The sequence below is a fragment of the Acartia tonsa genome, chromosome 10, assembly GCF_053477335.1.
Source record: "Acartia tonsa isolate MP-2025a chromosome 10, ASM5347733v1, whole genome shotgun sequence".
NCBI lineage: Eukaryota > Metazoa > Arthropoda > Copepoda > Calanoida > Acartiidae > Acartia > Acartia tonsa.
Genome location: NC_137269.1, coordinates 2402721 through 2428927, shown reverse-complemented (window position 1 = coordinate 2428927; position 26207 = coordinate 2402721). Strand labels below are relative to the sequence as shown.

Below are 26207 nucleotides of genomic sequence, written 5' to 3'. Positions count from 1 at the left end.
TGCTTTGTTTTAGTCAAAAAAATATTTTTGCTCTTTACCTGGATGACCCTGCCAGGTTTGCTGGCATCCTGTGCCCGCCAGGATGGAGATATTCAAAAAATTCCAACTCTCAGTTATGTGTCATACCCATACTTAAAAAGTCAAGCAGTTTGGGCTCTTTATCTTTCACACACAGAAAATGAGATAGAAAAAACCGACCCCGACCGTTAAGGGTTAATATTAATGTCACATATCTGACAGTATTAGTAACAACTTTTAACATCACTATTCATGATTCTGTTCAGTCAAAGATTCGAACCTAACACCTCCCTGACAGTGATTACTTCATATAGTCACTTGATTTTTCATTGACAAATGCATGATGACTCTAGGGGGCTTAGTGTTGCCTCAGGTTCTAGACCTCTTTATGCACCTTGAAACATATGTGGTATTCGGCAGCCGTGAGCCATGTTCTATGGCAACCCTGACCTTGGTTCGGAGAAGGGCCGAGGGCCCTCCCCCGAGTACTGGGGAAGGGGTCAGCCGACCCCTCCCTATGCCTTAGAATTAATGATAGATTTTGACAGCCTTATTATGGTTAAGCTGTATTGTTCAATTCCCCCACCCTTTCCAGGGATGGGGGATCATTATTGCCCAAACTGATTATTGTATATGTATTTATATTGATCCTGTTTTATGATTACTTATTCCAATCTGTGTATTTATTGTTTGTGGTATATAACTTTAGTAAACCTTAGACCCTGAATAAAGGAACATCTGAATAGACTCTGTTTGTTATTTAGTGATCGCTAGAGAAGCGTAGCTTCTCTATAATATATGTGTCCACGTCTGTTCGCACTGCCGTAGTCATTTGAACTCGGGTGTCTGCCATTTAACCTAGGCGGATACCACACATACTCTGCTTATGGTTGTGGTTTAAAGCATACATCAGACAACCAACCCTTTGATTGCACAACTGTGCATAGTATTGAGTTGCACCAGGGCATTCCCCAACTATTTATGTCGCGCACCTGACATAGCAGCAGTAGAAACAATTTTAACATATTTGCTTATAATGCGTAGTCAGGCCGAGATTCGAAATGATCACCTTAGAGACAACCATCAGATATGCTACGTGTTATATCACAGTTGGTGTTATGGATAGATGCAATCTTGCTGTCTATAAAAAGCTAAGCTTAAGTTGATGAGTCAGATTGTTGTCTGTTACATCCAAATAATCCTTTATAATTATGTCCAGATAGACCATTGAAAGAGATTTCTCATTGGGAAAATAAAATTACCATAAATTTTTATTTCGTTTCAAACTTTAATTGTAAGTGCAAGGTCGACTTGCTAACCCCCTCCCCTTCCCTCAAGTACCCCTAGAAGCTTCTATATTATAAAGTATTAGATTTTCCAATAACTACAACTCACATTTCCATTATTTTTCAGTTTTGTGGATTTTAATAGAAATAGAAATTTTCTTGGCTGTTATTTAAGTTTGATGGTATTTCTATCCCTTTGTTTGACCGTCAGTTCATTTTACTAGAAATGTATTTCAGGAATATGAAAAAATTGGCCAATATATGAGACATGCACCTTAATGTGAGGACATCTCCTGGCAAAATAGCATCTTCTCAATGACTTACTTTGTTCATGCATTTGCTCAATATTTTTATAATATGTTTTTTTTTATGCTTATATACCTATGAATTTTGTAAAAAGTGTTTTTATAATAATAATCACTTTTCCTTTGTCTATTACTCATCCCAAACCTAGCTTAGTAGCTTGAATGAGACTAACAAAAAAAACAAGGACAAAAAAGGAAAATAATTATGCAGTAATAAACAATAATTCTATAGATTATTGAAAATCAGGTATGGATGCATACTTACATTTCCAGATTCTGATATTTTCTTCCTATGCAATTAATCAGTTTTATGCAGATTTGGGATTCTAGTCATGAAATAGATAGATCTATCCTAACAGATTCCATTTTCCAGAATGGCTAGAAAACCGATTAATAGATTAATATAAACAGCTTTCCGCAGATTTAAAAATAAAAATTATAAGATGCCGAGGGTATGGCCTAAAAAAACTTGCTGGATATAATTCAATGCTGTATATAATTTTTCAGTATGGCTGAGATCTGGTTGTAATCCTCTAGATATTAATCAGGTACAAAGTGATACTGGAAATAACTATTCTCGTATTCATTTGAATCAGGTGGATAAGAACCCGTTCTCATCCATACAAAAAAAACTATGTCCAGCATCGTATTATATCCAGTTTTCTACGAATATAAAAATGTACAATCATAAGATTAAAACTAGTTTTTTAGCTGTTTATAATATGATGCGATAATAGTTATTTCTTGCATCATATTATAAACAGCTTTTAACGGATAGAAATATAAAAATTATAAGATTTCAGTATTGCTGAGAACTGGTTGTAATCCACCAGATATTAAACAGATACAAAGCAACACTAGAAATAACTCTTCCATCATTGCTTTAGATTCTAGGAATCTGACACTTCTCCATTCTATAAGTAATGTGCTGCTAAGTTTTTTCGTTTACAGAGCCATTGAGCCTTACACAAACTTGAAGAGATAATACAGAATTTTCTGTTCATTATTTTGAGAGTAAATTAGAAAAAGTAGGATTATCCTTTCTAATTAGCCTTAATCAAAACAAACAAAAAAGCATAAATAAAAATCTAACCATTAAAAGTTAAGACTAGTTGAAGACTTAAATAGTTTTCATGAAAACTGATGCCTTTTTGAAATTAAAAAAATATTACTTTCCTTTCATGTAAAGACATACAAACCCTAAACATATAGAAATTATGTTGCTTTATAAAATCACCTCAATATTAATAAAAACTAACCAAAAAAGAATTATTCTTTTAGCCCCGATCTTATACAAAATAGCCTTGTGTAAAATAGCCACATAACAAAATAGCCTCTAGTAAAAAAAGCCTCACAACAAAATAGTCTCTAGTACAAAATAACCCCAATACATAATAGCCTCTAATATACAGAAAGATAGACATTTCTGAACTGTGATTCTATTGTCTCAATTTAACAGATTAGATGTCTAAATCTTCCTATTATTTTTATTTTTAGGATTCTTCAAAATCCATGTTAAATCTGTTCATTTGAATGGGATAAAAAGGATGATCTTACTTTAATTAATTGTTAAAAAGATATTTAAACCAAAAATACAAAGAGACTTGGTCAGTTGAGTAATCCTGGTCTTAGTATTAACAAGTTATCTAGAGAATATACATATTTAAACAATGTGAATCAAATATAAATTATTGAAAGAATAATGGATTAACAAAAATTGCATAATTTAAAATAGTATTATTAAATAAAATTGACTTTTCAAGTTAAAAATGAATTTTACTGAAGACAATGACAATTCTTTTGATTCCAACTGGACAGATCTTAATAATAGCAGTGACAAATATGTTAGTTTTAGTCCATTCAAGCCTGACTATTTGGCAATTCCAATGTTAATACTTTCTTTGACATTCACCTTCTTTCAACATGCCTATCATAACTCCTTATTAGCAAATGAAAAGAACATTGTTGTGTTCCTAGATATTGGCATAGCCTACTATGTTCAGGCAGCAAATGTAATTTTTTTATGCCCCGTAATATGGAAAACTTTTATTAGTGTCATTCCAGTGAATGTTGCTGTTGTCATTGATATTTGTGGCAGATGTTGCAATTTCAACTCCCTGGTCAATTATACCTTACTATCAATCTTTAGAATCCTTATCTACCACGAAGTCACTTTTTCAATAAATACTGATCAAAAGAAACTAAGCAAAGGAATCTTTTGCTTTTCTTTCTTCATATGGTTGGGCATCAATTTTCAATCAATTGCAACAAAGCGCCACAGACAATTTGGTTATTTTCTATATCTAACAACAGAGGAGTTAGTTGGTCCGAAATTTAACCTTGGTGGGACAGCAATGTTGGTCTTGAATACAATATTCATGATAACAGTGGAGATATATTTCCTGGTGAAGTTGAGACAGTGGCCATCTTTGTGTCAAGGAGGAAAACTGAAATCAGTGAGTGTTGCCATCATGACCATGATTGTCACTATCATACTCAGCACCACCACAGTATATTTTCCAGAATTTAATAGCATCAGATTGCCACTTTTACCATTTACTTTCCAAATGTTCTACATGATCAAGATTTATTATTTTGTAATTAAAAAACTTCAAAAGTATTGGAATATCTTTGTGAGAATTGTTACTTTTAAAGGCTTTCCAGAGTCATTAGACAATGAGTCAACAAGTTTTGCGATGAATTCATATGGAATTTTTGTTGGTCCTAACACTCTGCCTAAAACTACAACAAATGAAGGTCTAAATATTGTAGGCAATAATTTTAGCAGTATTCACCATATGTTTAGTGAAGAAAACAATAAAGAAAAAGATGATCACATTGGCATTTATATTGGTTCTCAAGGCATTAATGAAAATTTTACAAATGAAATATCCAATGATGAGAAAAGTAGTGAAAATGGAGATATGACAGCAGATTTTTCTGAAAATGAAGTAGATAGCATACAAAAAGACTTAAGTGATATTCTAAGGGGTAATCAAATTGCTGAAAAATCTAAAATAGACTTAGATAAAACTGAAAGAAAAGTATATTTTAAATTCCCTAATACAGTTGACAAAGAACTCTCTGGAAATGAAAAAATTGATACCTCAAATAATCCAAGTAAACAATTTGTTAATGAAATTGATAAAAAGGTTAAAATAAGAAATTCAAGAAAAAATATAAAGGTTCTTAAAAAGGCTAATATGACCAAAAAATCAACTATTATCAAAAATGATGAGGAGTCTTTCAAAAACATTAAGGTTTTGCCTAAAGAATCTAAAGACATTGAAGTAATTATAAATCATGAGAAAAAGGAAGAAAACAATGTACAGAAAGGTAAGGATTAATGTGCCATAACATAATTATTATAGTGAAGTTTAATGAAAAGGCTTAATAGAAAAATATTTTTTCCAGCATTGCTTTGAAACTGGTTATTATCCGATGGATTAGTACTGGTTCTCAGCCATACTGAAAAGTTATGTATAGTATTGTATTATATTCAGTTTTCTACAATTATACATTTTATATCCACAGTAAGCTGTTTATAATACAATGTGATAAATAACTATTCTCCAATATTTTTGTAATGTAAAAAAATGAAACTGTATGCGATTTATGGTGAAGTAAATTATACTGTTACCCAAAATCTTTTAACTATAAGTTATACCCAAATTTTAATAACTATGTTATCTTATTCCTTGGCTCAAAACTTTTATTAATTTTGATTGTATAACTTGCAGTGTCATAACATAACCCTTAACAGTTGGGGGGGAGGGCGTTGAACGCCCCCCTTCCGGTTTTTTCTATCTCATTTTCTGTGTGTAAAAGATAAAGAGCCCAAACTGCGTGACTTTTTAGGTATGGGTATGACACATAACTGAGAGTTGGAATTTTTTGAATATCTCCATCCTGGCGGGTATAGGATGCCAGCAAACTTGGCAGGGTCATCCAGGTAAAGAGCAAAACTATTTTTTTGACTAAAACAAAGCATTTTATCATACCAAAATACTAAAATATCCTCTAGTAGTACATCCTTATATGAAATACAGGTGTTCAAGTCACTTTCAGGTTCCAGGTATGATCCTGCAGGTCCTGATCCTCCAGGTCTCCAGAGCTTGATCTTTAAATCGTTTATAGGTGATTTAAACCAGGGCGATTCATTCAGCGCACCATCAAATTGTTAAATACCAATCTTTAAATCGAATTTGCATGGGCGATTTGGATCAGGCAGTGGCGCGGTACCGGCGCACCAATGCCACTCACTGAGTGGCATTGCCGGTTCAAATCGGGGTGAATCATATGTAATAAATGGAAATTTTTTTAATTACTTTAATATTTTATTGCAAAACTATCGAGAAAACATTTTTATAGTTATTTTTAAAATAAATTATATATTAATGTTTTACATAAAATACCATACTGACATGGCATTTTATATAAAATACCTTACTGACACGCCTTAAGTAATAAAGTTGTACTGGCGCGGATCGATATTTTAGTGAGTGCACAAGTGATCTAAAAACACCGCGCCGAAAATCTTTTAAAAATCAATGTTTTATAGGTGCGCTGTGGCTCACCACCAGCGCACCTACGGTTCACCTCTGAATCGCCCCGATTCAGCGCACCATAAAAACGATTTAAAGATCCAGCTCAGAAATCTTTAAAAGAATCATGTGGCCGCAATTTTTGACTTAGAGACTTCAAATTTTAAACTTTAGCTTTTTTTTTACATGTCTACATAACGTATTAAAATTTCATAAAGATTCGCCGCCGTTTTCCCGCCGACTGCGGCGGCTGGCAGCTGCCAAGTACAGCTGCAGCAGCTGAAATTTATATTTTGATATTTCTAATGTAAAATTTACATAAAGATAAACATTTTCTGGAAAAAAATTGTTCTTCTAGCTTCAAAATTAAGAAAATTACAGCCGTTTGAAATTTTTAAGTAAAAAAGACCTAAAAACAAAGGTTGTTAAATAAAAGGGTGAAGGAAGCAAAAATTGACTTAGATTTATAAAAGGTCGGAAATTCATTATCAAACAGAGGACTTGCACAACAAAATTTAGCGCTCTAGCTCTAATAGGAACTGAGATAATATGGGGGGGGGGCGTTGAACGCCCCCCCCCCCCCGACCGATTAAGGTGCGGCAAGGGGCCTGAGTGTAAAGGGTTAACCAGTAATAGTCTTAATCTATAGATAGCACCCCACTATTGAAATTTTACTTTTCTTTAACGGATATATGTATTCAAGATAAGGGTTTGGGTAAACTTATAAGATGAAAAAGTTCTAAAACAAAAAGAATAATATCATTTTCTATTGCTTTCATTTCAAACATCATTATTTTTTAATTGTTGGTTCTTATTTCAGATAGAACAGGAAGGATTATTTTTTAAGCCCAATTAATTCTAAAGTTTATAATGGTAATTTTCCCTAATCACTAAATTAATTTTCTTTTTGTGTGTAAATATAATGACTTTAATGTTCTTTTCTGTTCTTTAGGTGTGGAAGAAGAGACAGAGACAACCAACAAAGAAGCTCTAAAGCAGTTACCTTTTTACCGTATTGTTAGTGAATCAAAAGACATGACTGCAGTTGACATTAATTAAAGGAAGCCTGCAAGAAATACAGTGCTCTAACTGTTTAAGACTGACACAAGTAGACCCAATACCCATAATATGAAGCCTCCAGCTTTAATAACAAAAAAATATATTCATTTTAATATGACATTTTACTATATGAAAATTTTGAAAGTTTTCTGGCCTCGTGATAGAACAGTACTCTCAGAACAATGCAAAGTTACATATAACTTTTTGAACCATTTTGACTATGAAAATTGGTGTTGTTTTTATTGTGATAATGTAATCAGTTACTGGCAACCTAACTTTCTGCGGAAAATAAACTATTAATTTTGTTTCTAGGCGATGAAGTTTAATTTCTAAAGAACAAATCCCAACCTCACAAAAAATATTTTTAACATTGTAGCCCTTCCTTCCTAAGAAAGCTTCATATAGGATCTGGGATAGTTTACAGAATTTTTTTGTGCAAAAGGCATTTACTTATTAACTTCTTCCACTAATTTTAAAGTTTGTTTTATTGCTTTCTTGTCATGTGTATGTCTTTGAGAAATCTTAAATTATGATATCCAAAAAGTTTGTCTATATGTTTGTACATTTGTCTGCAACACCTTGTTGACAAAGACCAAATTGTGTCAAAAATGATCCATGTGCCGTCATAGCATGTGCCACTTCTCCTCTCATCTCCCTCATTTTTATGACGTCACATGGATAATTTTTAAAACAATTTTGTATTTGTCCATCTTGTTAAATGTTATTACACTTTTTCACATTAACATCAATGATAATGTTGTAATAGTTATTTCTCACATCGTATTATAAACAGCTTTCCGCGGATATAATTAGAATGTACAATTGTAATATTAAAAGCAGTTTCTTAGCATCGCGGTGCTGAAGGCATGGGCTAAAAAATTGGTTTTAATCTTATGATTGTACATTTTTATATTCGTAGAAAGCCGTTTATAATACGATGCTAGACATAATTTTCTTGTATGGATGAGAACCGGTTCCTATCCACCGGATTCAAATGAATACGAGAAAAATTATTACAAATTGCCGCCAATCAATAACCAATGAGACACCAGTAAATCATATTGTAAGGAATATCATCCCTGTATTCCAATTGGATACAGTAATGCTCGTATTAAATACTTTAATAGTTATTTCTCGCATTGAATTATAAACAGCTTTCCCCAGTTATGAAATGCACAATTATATGATTAAAACCAGTTTTTATTTTTGTAGAAAACTGGATATGATACAATGCTAGACATAATTTTTTTCGTATGGCTGAGAACCGGTTCTAATCCACCGGATATTAATCGGTTTTGAATGAAAACGAGAAATGTAATTATAGTTTTGATATTTGCCATACCTTCCCCAAAATATATAAAGGGAAGAAATCCATTGTTATCTATCTTTACCAATCCTAATTCTATAAATATTTGTATCAGTATTGTTTTGTTATTGTATAAATGTACTTGTATATAACCCTGTGTTATTGGGGATTGAAGTTAAGCTTCTCTATAGTTAGAACTTAGTGAAACCGTCCATTGTATCTGCCAAAAACGCTCAGTGCGCTAGTGTTTAATCTGATCTTTGAATTTTTATTCACAATAGTATTAAAATTAAAATATACATAATACCCAGGAAATACAGAAACAATAGATGAAAAGAAAAGTAGCTTTAATGATTATTTTTACATATCTTACTGTTTTTTTTGTCTAATATTCAATATGTTAAGGCAATTAACATTAGAGCTTAAGTTTTAGTTATTCAAAGGGTTGTTTAATTGTAAATCTTTTAATCTATACTAGAGAAGAGATTACCTAAGAGACATAATGTCTGATTCCACCAATACTAGAATCCTTAAGGAACATTCAAGAGATTTCATTGGTTGAAATTGTGTACACATTTTATTACGAATGTATGTTATTTTCATTTCAAACATAGATAAAAGTCAGCTGTAAATAGTAAAATTTCTTAGTACAAAGCTTTGCTGAATCAGACTTAATTAACCCAAAAATTTTGTCGTAAATTTATAAAATGTGAAAGCTTCAAACAGAGGTAGATTCTTATAAAAAAAAATTAGGCTTGCTTCTCGGTGGTGTTCTTTTGTCTGCTAGAAATGTTCCTTTTTAGATTTGATGGAAAAATCAGGTCAGACGGGTAATCTATATATTGTATGTATATTTTTATACTATGATGAAAATTCGTTCGTGGATTTTTTTGTGTTTATGTTTTTTTTAGAAGAAAAATCGATTTTGGCGCATATTTTTGGTATAAAGCAGGTCAGCTAGACAAAAATTGTTGCTAAAATCTCCAAACTCAAATTGATGACACAATACAATCTGTCCCGATTTTGTATTACTTTTGAGGAACATGATTGCAGTTACGTCATATTTTTCTTTCCCAAAAAAGGAAGGGGGAAAGAAAAAAAGGGAAGGGGGGAAGAAAAAAGAGATGGGAGAATTCCCCATCTCTTTTAAAGAGATTTTCTTCCCCCCTTCCCTTTTTCGGGATAGAAAAATATGACGTAACTGCAATCATGTTCCTCAAAAGTAATACGAAATCGGGACAGATTGTATTGTGTCAAATTGATAGATAGTGGTTTTCAAATGTTTCTTTAGTCCCTGTCAATATTCTAAAATAAGATCTTCTGACATTTGGATGGGTTATTTCTTTAGAAATGACTAGTAGCTACTCATTTTTTTTTTTTTTGGGGGGGGGGTAACCCCCATTTTGAATTTAGTTCTTGGGGTGATGTCTCTTGGGTACCCTCCCTGAAAATAGTTATATACCCTTCCCAGGACCTATGATAAGCTACCCTGTAAAGGAGAACCTGATTGGTTCAGCGGTTAGCAAGATCCTTTGGTACAAATATACAAACACACAGACAGACAAACAAACAGACAGACGCCCTGTTACTTTATTATAATGATTTTTAAATAATACCTGAGACACTAATGAACAAAGTTGTAAGGACAAGTAAAGCAGTCAGGTTCACTGTTACTACAGCTTCAAAGAAGAAGGCTTTGAAGAAGTTTGTCACATAGACAATTATCAGGATTAGAATTGTGGGCAGGTAGGTTGTCATGATCTGAACAGTAAACAATGATTAAAGAACCTTAAGGGATGAGACAAGAACAATAAATTGATATACAGCCCCAGTGAAGATTAATAAGAAACACCTTTTGTAGATTAGATAGTTTAGACACTATTATTGCGAAACTAACCTATCAAAAATTAAATAAAGTACCCAAGAATTTAATCCAACGAATAAGGTTAACATACTTTTGGGACAAGTAAAGTTTCCATTCCAATGCCCCCCCTCCCTCATTCGTCAAATCTATCTGGGTTGAATAGGCCTGTAACATAAAATGATCACCCGTAGATTTTTAAAAATTCAGTAGCAACAGACAAAAAAGACCTCACTACTTTAAAGAACAGGATGTTTACCTCATTTATAATTCTTCTTTTCAGGATTATTGTCATCTTGATTCCTTGGTTAGGATCAGCTAAAATAAACATTCACATTGTTTTAAGAGAATGCTTATATAAATGTAATATGTCTGTTTGTATTTAAAAATCTCGCTAACTGCTGGACAATAACGTTCTCCTTTTCATTGAAGTTTACTATAGGTTTAGAAACTATTTTAGGGGAGGGTAACTCAACCCTTCCAAGAGAAATCGCCCCCTGATAAAAGCAATTCTACTAATAAAAATAATTTTACTCCTTATTATAGACAAAAATTAAAAAAGCAGGTTAAAAATACCCCACTATCAAGTGCCCCCAGTTACCTGTAGAGGCATAAAAATATAGAAATTGGCATATGCCCCCAATCGCCCCATCGACCACTGCCAAAAATTCAGACAAAAATTCTTGAAAACCAGCGATCGTATGTGAAACAAGCAATAATAATGAGTGTTTTTAGTCCTTAACAGGATACTTTGTTTGAAAATTAACATGCTTACTTTCATTTGTATAAGTAAGAGACCAGTATGGTATAATATACTGGGTGAGAACAGTTTTCCCCTCCATGACAATCTTATCAAATGATTTCAAAATAGGGAGATGGGGTACTTTCAGTCATCAACAGGCCACTTTGTGAAAGGGCAACAAATAACATGCTTACTTTCATTAGTATAAGTAGGAGACCAGAGGTGGGTTCTTAATATGTTTTAAAAGCTCGCTTTTAATCATCGCTGAAATTCTGTCAAATGGGCCATTGAAAACCGGTAATTGTCGTAGAAATGGTGATTCTTGCTTGAAAAACTAGCGATAATAAAGAGTGTTTTCAATCCTTGAAAGGGTACTCTGTTTAAAAAATAACGTGCTTACTTTCATTTATATAAGTAAGAGACCAGAGTGGGTTCGCTGGCGATCATCGCTAAAATTTGGTCAAACGGGTTCTATGTTTGAAAAATAACATGCTTACTTTCATTTGTAAGCAAGTGACCAGAGGTGGGCTCGCTTGTGATCATTGCTAAAATTTGGAAAAACTGGCGTTTGTCATAGTAATTGTGAAAGGTGAAGCTAGCTAGAAAATCTAGCGATGATAAAGAGTGTTTTCAGTCCTTGCATGCATATTTGTTTGAAAAATAACATGCTTACTTTCATTTGTATAAGTCAGGGACCAGTATGGTATAATATACTGGGTGAGAACAGTCTCCCCCTCCATGACAATCTTATCAGGCTGTATGACCATGGAGGACCATTCCAGCTCGCGCACCACCATCATTGCAGTACATGTCTAAAGTACAGTTGTAGTACATATATGATAAAAAATCAAATATTTAATTAACAAGGATTACAACGTCCATATGTAGCAAAGCATCCAAAAAATAATGGAATGGACAAACAGACAAAGTGTGATATATCTCATATGATAAGTTTGAAAAGATATACGCTATGCAAAAACTCAAATAAATCACGAAACCTGTAAGAAATTATGTTTATGTCTTTTCCAGTATGGACGACTAACAGACGGACAAAACAAAATATAAAATAGATGCATAGATCATATGGAAATTCAGCTGACTATATTCAATAATAGCCAAGAAAATCTCAAGTTTCCAATAGCGTTATGGAAAGAATGACTGGCGGACAGACAAATTAAAATATAGAGTAGCTTAGCTATTAAATGTTCAAAAATGAAACCTGAGTATCAAACGGATAAAGTTGAAGCTAATATTCACATTTGAATGTCTTGGTGTATACTTCTTGGAAGGTCACTCTGAAGGATCGACTAACGGACAGACAAAATGAATTATAGATTAGCTTTGCTACTACAAATCTTCAAAAATGAAACCTGAGTATCAAATGGATAAAGTTGAAGCTGGTATTCACATTTGAATGTCTTGGTGTACACTTCTTGGAAGGTCACTCTGTTATCTTCACCTATTTACAGGATTAAATTAATATGCATTTGATGAAAACCTGAGGTGGATTCTTTAATAAATTTTGTCCCACTAATCGCTTAATGGGGCAAAATTGTTTTCGTAAAAAAATCCACCAAAATCACATTAAAATCTACACAAATTAAACAAGATCATAGAAGGGTTATTAACATAAGATATTATTTAATTTTTGTAGATTTTTCACAAAAAACAATTTTGCCCCACTAAGCTCTTAGACGAGCAAAGAATCCACCTCTGAATTGGTACAGTTGTATTTATGACACAAAATCCGAAAAAATAACTTTTAAACAAGCATTATACCATCCATTAAGGTAGTTTCTCTCAAGTGCCTATATCTCTACAGTAGCTCCGCCAACTTAGGGTACCGTAAGAATAGATACGACAGAGTTATGACACCGCAGATATACACACTGCATAGTTATGGCACCGCATGCCTAGGGCCTCCCGCAGCCGTCTTACAAACAAACAAACAAAGTAAATAATACTCTGGATGGGCATTGGTCTGCTAAATATCCACAAAAAAGTTTCCAAAGTCAATGTTTATTGGTTAGTAAAATCTTTTAAAAATATGGCTGCCTATCTCTAATAAAAGCTGAGTAAATCACATTTAATTTTTGTAACCGACGGTCAGACAATGTATGTATGAAGATTAGCTTCAATACTATTACAAAATAACATAAGAGAGTAATTTCTTTGTGCGTAATTCCGTAAAGTTGGGTGTTTGGTCGTAGTCACATGCTCTTATTAAGTCAAACTGTTCTTAATTATGGACCATTTCATATGCATACAGTTAGGGAGCTATGTGATAAAATGTCCCAATTGACTTAAAACTTGACATTTTTCCACCTAGCTTCTAGATTATTTGTAGCACAGAAATTGTTCTTATATTTCCAAAAAATAGAGTTCATGGCGGTTCTAACAGTACGCATAAAATTTTTTACAATTAACACAAGCCGCGCAATTTTATTTTTAAAAAGGTCCGCATTTTTTTGCACACTCTTTATATACAATTGGTTATAATTAAGAATAATTTGACTTAATAAGGGCATTTGACTACAACCCAAAAGCCAACTTTTCCGAATTGCGCGAAAAAATGACCCTCTTTGTACCCTTGAAAATATTGATTTCCTCCATGAAATCAGTTGGGCTGATGGTAAAATCTCCCTCTCTTGTAATAGTTACTTCTGTATTTTTACTGCCACTGAAAATAAAAAAAATGAAAAGTGGTCGTCATTTTTGCAAAAAAAAGAAGTTAATTATTACGACAAATTCTACATGTTGTGCTTTTAAATTACAGTAAATTACATACTAGATGCTCATGGGTATAGATAATCTTAACAAAAAATCGGCCATTTATCTTGAATAGCAACTTCAAAAATCACGACTCCTAAGCGTTATTGACTGACTGATGGATGGAAGGACAGACAAAGAGAATTATAGAGTATCTATTAAAAAAATGACTTACATAGTGGCTTCATTATTTTCCGTATTCTCAAATACAATAAATGGAATCCAAATTCTCTCAATCTCATATGAAGCGAGGGAATTGGCTGACCTAACAAAATAAAATTTTTTTGAAATAATATTTTACAAAGAACGTGTTCTAACTTTTCTCAAAAATTTTTTTTCTCAAAAATTTTTTTTCTCAAAAATAGCAAGTCGGTGCTTTTAGTAAGTAGTAGAAGTAAAATGATCCATAGAATTTAGATATGCAGTAGATTTTTTTTATTGTAGACCTCATATTTTTGAAGTAATTTAAGATTTTAAAAATTAAGTTAGTTTTAAGGTACTAAAATGCAACCAAAAAAAGAAGAAAATTGTCTTAATGAACAAAAACATAAGATTTTTAATTCGATATCTTACTTTTTGAATTCTGTTGAGTAATTAATGAAAAAATATATTTTTTTGAACACGGTGAAAAAAAACTTTAAACTTTGGGAGCTCGTCACGAATGGGTTAAAACAAAATCACAAAAGTTAGGACACGTTCTTTGAAACAAAATATTACATGGCTGTTTCCCTCAAAGTGTCTTATTGAGCAAAGAACCTCCTTATTTTGGTAAAACAAGGTCGGGGAGAGGCTAACAGTTTTTTTGTTGCTTGTTAGATTAGGTTGTTTTTAGTACTGGGTAGCCTAGAAGGGTGAGGGCCACTGCATATGCAAAAAAAACTCCTAATTTTATATTTATAAGGGGGTGGGAAGGGGGGGGGGGGCGGACAGTGCTCGATAGGTACATTGAGAGAAATTGCCCCCCCCCCAAAAAAAAATTATATACATTTATTTAAACAAGGATGACCAAATCCTACTGTAGTAAAACATAGAAATTGAAACTAATGTTCAAAGATATGAAGAACAGGCACATAGGCTGGCAGACATTTGGATTAAAAGATTAGATGCTTTTAATTCATAGGAAACTTCACAAGAAATATAATAGCATGTCTGATATGGACTAAAATTAGTTTTAAAACAATTGGTTTTAATCTTATGATTGTACGTTTTTATATTTGTACAAAACTGGATATAATACTATGCTAGATATAATTTTTTCGTATGGATGAGAACCGGTTCTAATCCATTGGATATTAATCGGTTTCGAATGAATACAAGAAATTAAATTTATTATACTTTTCATTTTATATAATAGAAGTAGTAAAATCAATTAAATTGCAAATTAAATTAGACAGTTATAATTGGGTTACAGAATAGATGCCAATCTTCAGATATCTATCCCTAATAGCGGCCAAATAAAATTTCATCCATAAAAGACCAACAGTCAATTGTAGAGTAACTTTGGTAGGTAATCCTATAAGTAATAAGCTTTTTTTTTCTCTGTAACAAAGGATTTCACTAACCGCTGAACTGATTTGGTTCTCCTTTTGAAGTAATCTTCAAATATTTTTCCAGGATGGTTTTAGGCTATTTTATTTCCTGATTTATTTCTTGGGATTGTTTTAGGCCATTTTGTTGCCATTTCCTAGTGCTTGAAATACAGAGCCCCTAGATGCTAGGGGCGTAAGGAAAAAGCTTGCCTGGTTTTCTTGAGATTGTAGTAAGTTAACCTAAAGTCATACCACTCCATGATCATAGTGTACTAAATAAAACAATTTGTCAGCCGTGTTACGTCATACAAATGAGGGATTATCAATCTCTTTTTTATGAATTTCCTTTCCCACTTCCCCTTGCGTTCCTCATTTTTATGACGTCACGCGAGTGTTCTTTTGACACACTTTGTAAAGCTTCATTAATTGTATCTTTTAAAATGAAATATAAATCCTAATCCTCAATAAGTTAGGAAGCAATTTATATTACCTCACCTATAACAAAATCCTAACTTAAAATGTTATTTATAGTATGGCTTAGAAACTGATTAATATCCGCTGGATTTAAACCGGTCCTCAGCCAGGCTGAAAAATAATGTATAGCATCATACTACGGACAATTTTCCATTAATGATAAAATTAAAATCATAACATTAATACCAGTTTTGTTAGCTAAGGCCTTTGCCCTCTCCGGGGCTAACAAAACTGGTTTTAATCCGATAATTTTTCATTCAATTATCCCCCGAAAGCTGTCTCTAATACGTTGCGATAAATAACTATTTGTTGCAAATGTTTATGGGCTAAAACATTCACCTACTTTTCCTATTAGCAGAATCCCATAATAGTTCCTTATATTTTTTTGTACTTTCCTTTTAAAGTGCTTGTCAAGCATTAAGCCCTTTCCTCATTTTTAATGAAACAAAATTAAAAATAAGGTTTGTAGCCTATGCCTAAATACTGCAAGGTGCGGTGGGGGGGGGGGGGGGGGGACCCTTATAGGCCTTTACCTGAGGTGCCCTAAAACTTAGGGACTATTAAGTACCCAATATAACCATACCTAATGAAGATAATTAAAGTCCCTCTCCAGATTATGACGTCATACGATAGAATAGCCAATGATAGGCCATTATACACTGTAATTGACCAATGTACTTCCACAGATTATGACGTCATAAGATAGAATAGCCAATGAGAGGCCATTATACACTGTAATTGACCAATGGTAATTTTTTTGCTGGCCTCTCATTGGCTATTCTATCACATGACGTCATAATCTGTGGAGGTACTTTAATCATCTTCTAACCTAATAAACAAACAAACAAACCCCTCTCCCGTATTTTTTACTTAACTGCAAGATAGGGGGAGTTTCAGTTTTTAAGAAATTTTGTACATAATACCTTGAGAGTAAAAATATGATCAATTTCTTCAATCTTGAGCATATCTTTGATAGCCATGGAAATGTTCACATTCACTGGTATGTTCTTCTTAGATGTAGCATTGTATCTACCAAATTAGAATAATGTATGCAAAGATTTTAGAAAATTGGATTTATATGAAAAAGGGGAGGTAGGTTGTCCTAAAATTCCGTAAAGGTGTGAGTTTAAGGCTTAAAAAAGTAGTAGAACGATAATATTCACAAAATATAAATAAATAAAAAGTTTTGTTTATGGTTCTATTCAATAAGGAATACTCATATTTAGTGAATATTATCGTTCTACAACTGTTTTTTAGCCCTAAAACTCATACTTTTACGGAATTTTAGCACAACATACCTTCCCCTTCGTAACATAAAACAATTGAAATAATGCAACATCAAAATATTCAATTTTTATTCATGTATGTTTTTTTAAAACAGTTATTATGTTTTTTGTAATTTGCAAAAAATGGCTAAGCTAGGTATTAAAAGGGTTGAATTTTGGATAGTGGACCAAATAATGCCATTTCTCGCGGTCGAACGCCGTCATGCGTCAAGTTGGAAGGATAAAACAAATTTCAGATCTCCGTTTTAGCTATTTGATTTACTATTTTTATCTATATGATGAAAGTAATGCTTGCTAGATTATTTAGTTCGCTATAATATAAAGATTAATTTTCTCAAATCGCCAAATCTGAGATCTGAAATTTGCGCCAACCTTCTAACATGACGAATGACTGCGTACGCTTGATAATTCTAATTTCCTTTTTCCTTCGAATGTTTAAAATTTTCATTTTATATACAACAATTTTGCTACAAACAATTGAAATTGAATATAACTGCACCTGAATGGAGCCACAGTTTTCTTGTAATTATCCTTCTGAAATATCATCCTACAGTCATCTTCGTCTGATTCATCCTGGCAGTTAGAGGTCTGGTCGCATCTAAATAAAGAGGCGCATTTTTGGAAGCAAAGCTTTTCTATAATTAGGGTCGGTCCGTCCGTACGTCCGTAACGGACAGCTTTTTTCGTTAATTTAGGCATGTTAGAATTGTCCAATCGATTCCAAACTTTGCACGGTGATTCCTGTAGTAGTTAGATACAATTTAGAAGGCGTAGCAACTCTATAATCATTACCAGAATGTCCGTAAGTTCATTTTAAACATGTTGGTTTTTTTTACTTTTTTAATAACTAATTTTTATGTGATCTAATTATCCGATTGATCTGATTTTTGGTATATTGATTCCTGGGACAACAAAGTATAATGTAATAAGCGAAGCAACTCTATAATCAAGTCCTAAAAATGTGAGTATGTCCATAAACATTATCCTGAATCAAGCCGTTTTCAACAAATTTACTTACAATTTTGCTTTGACTCTTATACATTTATATTATGATTATTCAGCTCTGACACTATACAAGTGTTAATGTCCGTTTGTCCTACCGTTTCAGTGCTTCGCTTTTATGGATGTTGTCATCCTTGTTCTAGCTTATTTTCTTTAACTATTACCTATTTGCTGATTTAGGGATGGTATCTCTAGATTATCTATGTTGATACCATATACAAGGGGTAATATTTTTTCACGTATTTTCCTTAAAGGGCGAATAAAGGTTGAATATGATATGAGCTCAAAAAAACCATGCCATTCCATAGATTATAAATAACTTAAAGATATTGACATATTCATTTGTATAAGTCTGTTTATAGCTTAAAACCTGGATAACTGAACATAATTTTATGTAAATAAATTTTGCATAGATATTCTAAAAGTATAGAATTGCACCTAAATTTTGAGTCCATATAATATTTGCCCTTAACAGTTGTTAAATTCAAATGTTTTACCTTTGTTCAATGTCAATGCATTCCCCATCATTACAGGTAAACTGATTAGCTACACATGTTGTAAACTTTATTTTCTTCAGTGTGGGGACACCCTCTTTGTAACAAGCATCATAGTTCACATCCCTATGATAAAAAATACAATAGAGTTTGGTCCTTAAAAATGATATAATATGCTCTAAGGCAGTCGTATCATCAAAAATGTTTCTAGAAAAATTCTTTAGAGAGGAGATAATAAAAGGGAGTAAATTTTTTGAAAAATTACTGTTAGCATTTATAAGACACAACCCCTCTCCCACTACACCTTTAAATAAATTGAAAAGAAAGGAGGGTAGTTTTTAGTTTGTTTGTTACTTTAGGTAAGATAGGTTATATTATATTGGGTAATGGGTAGAGCACCGAAGATATATGCCCATACAGGTATAGAAAACGCCCTCATTATATCAATATAAAAAAAGTATGTTCTGTGATCCATTTTTTTATTTGATACTAAGATTTAAATTAGAGGGTTGAAAATAACTCCTCCCCATCACTTACATCAAGTCCCCATGGATTCCAAATATCTTACTTGAATTCAAAGTTGTTTACACCAAGTAGTAGGCTGTCTTTTGGGGATACAGAAGTAGCTACACTTGTATTATCCTTTCTATCATACCATAACCACTTGTCTGCAACCTAGAATTAGAAACAAGGATGACAACATACATAGAAGTGAGGCTATCCTAGAGGAGATACTGAAGTAGCTACACTTGTATTATCCTTCCTATCATACCATAACCACTTGTCTTCAACCTAGAAATATAAACAAGGATGACAACATACATAGAAGTGAGGCTATCCTAGAGGAGATACTGAAGTAGCCACACTTGTATTATCCTTCCTATCATACCATAACCACTTGTCTGCAACCTAGAATTAGAAACAAGGATGACAACATACATAAGTAGTGAAGCTATCCTAGAGGAGATACTGAAGTACCCACACTTGTATTATCCTTCCTATCATACAATAGCCACTTGTCTGCAACCTAGAATTAGAAACAAGGATGACAACATACATAGAAGTGAGGCTATCCTAGAGGAGATACTGAAGTAGCTACACTTGTATTATCCTTCCTATCATACCATAACCACTTGTCTTCAACCTAGAAATATAAACAAGGATGACAACATACATAGAAGTGAGGCTATCCTAGAGGAGATACTGAAGTAGCCACACTTGTATTATCCTTCCTATCATACCATAACCACTTGTCTGCAACCTAGAATTAGAAACAAGGATGACAACATACATAAGTAGTGAAGCTATCCTAGAGGAGATACTGAAGTACCCACACTTGTATTATCCTTCCTATCATACCATAACCACTTGTCTGCAACCTAGAATTAGAAACAAGGATGACAACATACATAGAAGTGAGGCTATCCTAGAGGAGATACTGAAGTAGCTACACTTGTATTATCCTTCCTATCATACCATAACCACTTGTCTTCAACCTAGAAATATAAACAAGGATGACAACATCTATAAGAAGTGAGGCTATCCTAGAGGAGATACAGAAGTAGCTACACTTGTATTATCCTTCCTATCATACCATAACCACTTGTCTGCAACCTAGAAATATAAACAAGGATGACAACATACATAGAAGTGAGGCTATCCTAGAGGAGATACAGAAGTAGCTACACTTGTATTATCTTTCCTATCATACCATAACCACTTGTCTGCAACCTAGAATTAGAAACAAGGATGACAACATACATAAGTAGTGAAGCTATCCTAGAGGAGATACTGAAGTACCCACACTTGTATTATCCTTCCTATCATACCATAACCACTTGTCTGCAACCTAGAAATATAAACAAGGATGACAACATACATAGAAGTGAGGCTATCCTAGAGGAGATACTGAAGTAGCCACACTTGTATTATCCTTCCTATCATACCATAACCACTTGTCTTCAACCTAGAATTAGAAACAAGGATGACAACATACATAGAAGTGAGGCTATCCTAGAGGAGATACTGAAGTAGCTACACTTGTATTATCCTTCCTATCATACCATAACCACTTGTCTTCAACCTAGAAATATAAACAAGGATGACAACATACATAGAAGTGAGGCTATCCTAGAGGAGATACAGAAGTAGCTACACTTGTATTATCCTTCCTATCATACCATAACCACTTGTCTGCAACCTAGAAATATAAACAAGGATGACAACATACATAGAAGTGAGGCTATCCTAGAGGAGATACAGAAGTAGCTACACTTGTATTATCTTTCCTATCATACCATAACCACTTGTCTGCAACCTAGAATTAGAAACAAGGATGACAACATACATAAGTAGTGAAGCTATCCTAGAGGAGATACTGAAGTACCCACACTTGTATTATCCTTCCTATCATACCATAACCACTTGTCTGCAACCTAGAAATATAAACAAGGATGACAACATACATAGAAGTGAGGCTATCCTAGAGGAGATACTGAAGTAGCCACACTTGTATTATCCTTCCTATCATACCATAACCACTTGTCTGCAACCTAGAATTAGAAACAAGGATGACAACATACATAGAAGTGAGGCTATCCTAGAGGAGATACTGAAGTAGCTACACTTGTATTATCCTTCCTATCATACCATAACCACTTGTCTTCAACCTAGAAATATAAACAAGGATGACAACATACATAGAAGTGAGGCTATCCTAGAGGAGATACAGAAGTAGCTACACTTGTATTATCCTTCCTATCATACCATAACCACTTGTCTGCAACCTAGAAATATAAACAAGGATGACAACATACATAGAAGTGAGGCTATCCTAGAGGAGATACAGAAGTAGCTACACTTGTATTATCTTTCCTATCATACCATAACCACTTGTCTGCAACCTAGAATTAGAAACAAGGATGACAACATACATAAGTAGTGAAGCTATCCTAGAGGAGATACTGAAGTACCCACACTTGTATTATCCTTCCTATCATACCATAACCACTTGTCTGCAACCTAGAAATATAAACAAGGATGACAACATCTATAAGTAGCAAGGCTATCCTAGAGGAGATACAGAGGTAGCTACACTTGTATTATCCTTCCTATCATACCATAACCACTTGTCTGCAACCTAGAAATATAAACAAGGATGACAACATACATAGTAGTGTAGATATCCTAGAGGAGATACTGAAGTAGCCACACTTGTATTATCCTTCCTATCATACCATAATCACTTGTCTGCAACCTAGAAATATAAACAAGCATGACACCATCCATAGTAGTGTAGCTATCCTAGAGGAGATACTGAAGTAGCCACACTTGTATTATTCTTCCTATCATACCATAATCACTTGTCTGCAACCTAGAAATATAAACAAGGATGACAACATCCATAATAGTTAAGCTATCCTTTTTAAAGAAACAGCGTAAAGTGCCTCAAAAAAATGCCATACAATAAAATGACTAATGAAAGGCCAGTTTACATTGTAATGGACCAATGGTTAAATTTGAACTGGCCTATAATTTTTTTAAAAAAATTTTCTTTTAAAATCTAAAAAAAAAATTGGGTTATAAAATTCGACTCTCCTCTTATAGGCCTCTAGGGAAGTAGCCGCTAGTATTATAATAAAGCATTGATTTTTAGGGATAAGACAATCGATGATAAATTGATGTAGATCCCCAATTATTATAAACAAAATTGAATAGTTTAAAATTTGATAGTTTTATGTAACCAACCCAGTTGTAATTAAAGTAACCAAAATATTTTTAGCCAACTAATGAAAGAACGTGTTTCTAATAGTTTGGGTACAAGTATAATTTACAGTCCAATGTCCCCTCCCTTCCTGATTATATGCACTTACAGCATCATAGATGACTATAGATGACAACTCTCCAAAGTACATGGCCTGCCCATTCTCTCCAATATTATAGAAATAGGATCTATCAAACATGGAAGCTTCACACAGTCCTCGCACACTTATCATCCTACAAATATAATTATCTCTAATTTTTTACCATTACCTTGTAAGGGCGGGATTCTCCTTTGATTTATGTGATCATCTAGAGAATCCAGAGCATCATCCACGTGTAATGGGATGCGATACCCTAACACCCAAGGATATTAGGTTAAGTAACATCCATCAGACAACCAACTCTTTGATTGCCCGACTTTTGTCTGAGAAGTCCTAGCTGTGCATGGTAGTGAGTTGCGCCTGTAATGGGCTAAGGCATTCCCCCTACTCTTACTATTTTTTGTCGCATTCCTGACATAACAGCAGTATGAACTATTTTTAACGTCTTTAGTTTTAACGCGGTGTCGGCCCGAGATTCGAACCTATCACCCCCGGCGACGAGCAGATGCGCTACGTGTTGAGCCCCGATCGAGGCACAATGGCATAGACTCGAAATAAAGTATTACCAAACTTTACCAATAAACTGTAAACAAATATGATAAATATACAAGCAAAATAACAAGTTAATGTTGAATTTCAAATCCTTCTCGTCCCTTCTTAGGCATAAAATGAATTTGAAAATTTTGAAAAAAAAATTTTAATTTCCATATAAGGATGTTGTTTTTATATGTCGTCTTTATGACAGGTAAATATTTTATAAATATATTTCTTAAATTATATATAAAAGAAAATATTATACAATAATATCAAATTAAATCAAAAGTATTTCAACTTGGTTTTTTTTTTGGTACTAAACTCATCCCTGACTTGAATGAGAGAAAGAGTTTGTTTTGAATCAGATTGCAGAAAGAACATATCATCAAAATACACAATAGTCTCTTTGTGAGTTTAAATTTATAACATTATTTTTTGTTGATCAATTAATGAAAATTATTTTGTTTAAAATTTGACTAAATGACATCTCGTATAATATACTTTACATTCCATCTTAAAAAAAATCTGTAAGGTGTATATTAAGAGATATAAGTTTTCCGGAATTGTAATGTAGGGAGTAGATTTGAAATCTGCATCAAATTTTAAGGATTTTTTATAAAATTCGTTTTTTGTATAATTCTTTATCTAAAAGCGGAAATACAAATTAAGTTAATTAATTTTGGCATCTGTGATTGGTGGATTTAAAAAATCTGCGCTCTGATTGGATGTCGTACATCATTCAACCAATTAGAGCGCAGGTAGTTTAAAATCCACCTATCCTATTGGTCAAAATTAATTAACTTAAAATGTATTTTCGCTTTTAGATAAAGAATTTTACAAAAAACGAATTTTATAAAAAATCCTTAAAATTTGATGCAGATTTCAAATCTACTCCCTACATTAAAATTCCGGAAAACTTATATCTCTTAGTGTATATATATGTTTAGATATCTGTAAACCACCAATTTATGACTATTGATTTTTGATCAGCTGTAGGTTTCAATACTAGATGTTTTTTTAAGTAGCGCAGCTACTCTAAATCTAGAGAATAAATCTAATTTTGCTTAGAATTTACTTTTAGGTGTTTTAAACATTGTAAATTAAAGATTTTATTTTAATAATTAATATTTTACAACAATATCTTCTAAAAACTGTGAGGAAGTTTAATAAAATTACGTTTATTTTGCAAGCTTGTTTGAAAATATTTCATTATTTTTATAATTCTGACAAAATAGATTTTCTGTTTAAATAAATAACATAGCCACAAAAAGGTTTAAGTAGTTATTGAAATATTTTATTACTATTCTTGCTAATTAAATATTCGTTAACTAAGTTTAATTTGCATTTTTAAAATAGACAAGAAAAATATCCTACTTAAAGGGACTGTGAACGTAAATTTTTCTCATCTTAATATCAAATCTTAACATTATCTCATTCATAATATCTCACAGATAAAGCAAAACGCGCTTTTGTTTGCTTAAAAAACGGCTTTTTCCGACGATTTTTATAAGGTACGGGGAAAGGAAGAAATTTTGTGTATTATATAAAATGTGCATTAAATTGCTTTTTTCTCCCATTATAGCTAAAATTAAACTTTTTCACATAGTTCTAGATTTTTCCTAACAGTTAAGCTGACTTTTAACATAATTCTGCTTTAATCCAATGTATAGTTACTTAGAAATTGATAAAATAAGCAATATTTTTTTATTGAAAACCAAATACAATAACAAAGCCAGAAACAGGTTTTTTATTAGTATCCAATTGACTTTAAATGGCCCATCTCTCGCCCACCTTTAATTACAAAGAAGGTGTATCAACTATTTTTTTTATAGCTAGCCGGTTCTTTTAGTAAGTAGTAGATGTAAAATTTTTCATAGAATTCAGATATGCAATCGGTTTTTTTGTAGACCTCTTATTTTTTAAGTAATTTAAGTTTTAAAAAAAAAAAATTAAGTCGATTTTAAGGTACTAAAATGCAACAAAAAAAAGAAAGAAAATGGTTATTATGAACAAAAATAGTAAGATCTTTAATTTGACACCCTACTTTTTCAATTCTGTCAGGTAATTATTGAAAAAATCGATTTTTTTAAACCCACGAGAATAAAAACTTTGAACTTAATTTTATTATTTCACAAATAAAAAAATATGGGTTCATATATACCATTAGAATCAGAAAAATATTACGAATCCATTGTAAGCAAAATTGAAAAAAAAAGTTTACAATATAGTATATAAACTACAATAAAAGGAATTATATGAAAATATCATATTATGTTGTACAGGCAACGTCTTAATTCTTCAATTGAGTATAAAAATGGGAAGGGGGTAAAGAGGGGGTAAAGAGGGGGTAAAAAAGGGAAGACAATAGTGTTGTCTGAACAAAAAAAATAATTGGCCATTTCTGTAATTTTTTAATTTTTTAATTTTTTTCAATTTTGCTTACAATGGATTCGTAATATTTTTCTGATTCTAATGGTATATATGAACCCATGTTTTTTATGTCTGTTTGAGAAAATATTTAGGTCTAAAGTTTTTATTATACCGAGGTTAAAAAAATAGATTTTTTCAATAATTACTCAACAGAATTTTAAAAGTAAGGTGTCAAATTAAAGATCTTACTATTTTTGTTCTTACTGACCATTTTCTTCTTTTATTTTGTTGCGTTTTAGTACCTTAAAACCGACTTAATTATTTTTTTTAAAAACTTAAATTACTTAAAAAATAAGAGGTCTACAAAAAAACCGATTGCATATCTGAATTCTATGAAAAATTTTACATCTACTACTTACTAAAAGAACCGGCTAGCTATAAAAAAAAAAGTTGATACAACTTCTTTGTAAATAATAAAGACGCAATATTTCTTTATAAACAGTCTGATAAAAGTGTAAACTAATTCTCCAAAGTGGGTTATTTATTGTTCAACACAATAAAAAAAGGATATTATAATTTTATATAACCTATGAGATTCAACCCTTTGTAGACAGTAAGGTATTTTTTTTGTCAATAATACGAATTTAAAATATGTCTTTATTACCTAATTACTACGTTATAAAAAAAACGAATTGGCAATTTTATAGCATAGAATAAATCCTTAACAGTAAGTAAATTGTTTCAACTATATATGACAAGTTAAAT

General features: G+C 32.4%; 1 protein-coding gene across 1 annotated transcript in view; it reads right to left on the bottom strand.

The window, feature by feature from the left end:
- Nucleotides 1–26207, bottom strand: part of LOC145330382 (uncharacterized) — a 68310-nt gene that overhangs the window by 11225 nt on the left and 30878 nt on the right. Inside the window, exons 18-30 of the mRNA XM_080175020.1 lie at nucleotides 22548–22671; nucleotides 21062–21110; nucleotides 19244–19301; nucleotides 18679–18801; nucleotides 17679–17777; nucleotides 16817–16922; nucleotides 15630–15691; nucleotides 14066–14155; nucleotides 13710–13801; nucleotides 12492–12580; nucleotides 11795–11933; nucleotides 10639–10697; nucleotides 10135–10279 (exon numbers count right to left, since the gene is read on the bottom strand). Of these exons, the coding sequence (XP_080031146.1) occupies nucleotides 10135–10279; nucleotides 10639–10697; nucleotides 11795–11933; nucleotides 12492–12580; nucleotides 13710–13801; nucleotides 14066–14155; nucleotides 15630–15691; nucleotides 16817–16922; nucleotides 17679–17777; nucleotides 18679–18801; nucleotides 19244–19301; nucleotides 21062–21110; nucleotides 22548–22671 (1235 nt within the window). The remainder of the gene's footprint in view (nucleotides 1–10134; nucleotides 10280–10638; nucleotides 10698–11794; nucleotides 11934–12491; nucleotides 12581–13709; nucleotides 13802–14065; nucleotides 14156–15629; nucleotides 15692–16816; nucleotides 16923–17678; nucleotides 17778–18678; nucleotides 18802–19243; nucleotides 19302–21061; nucleotides 21111–22547; nucleotides 22672–26207) is intronic.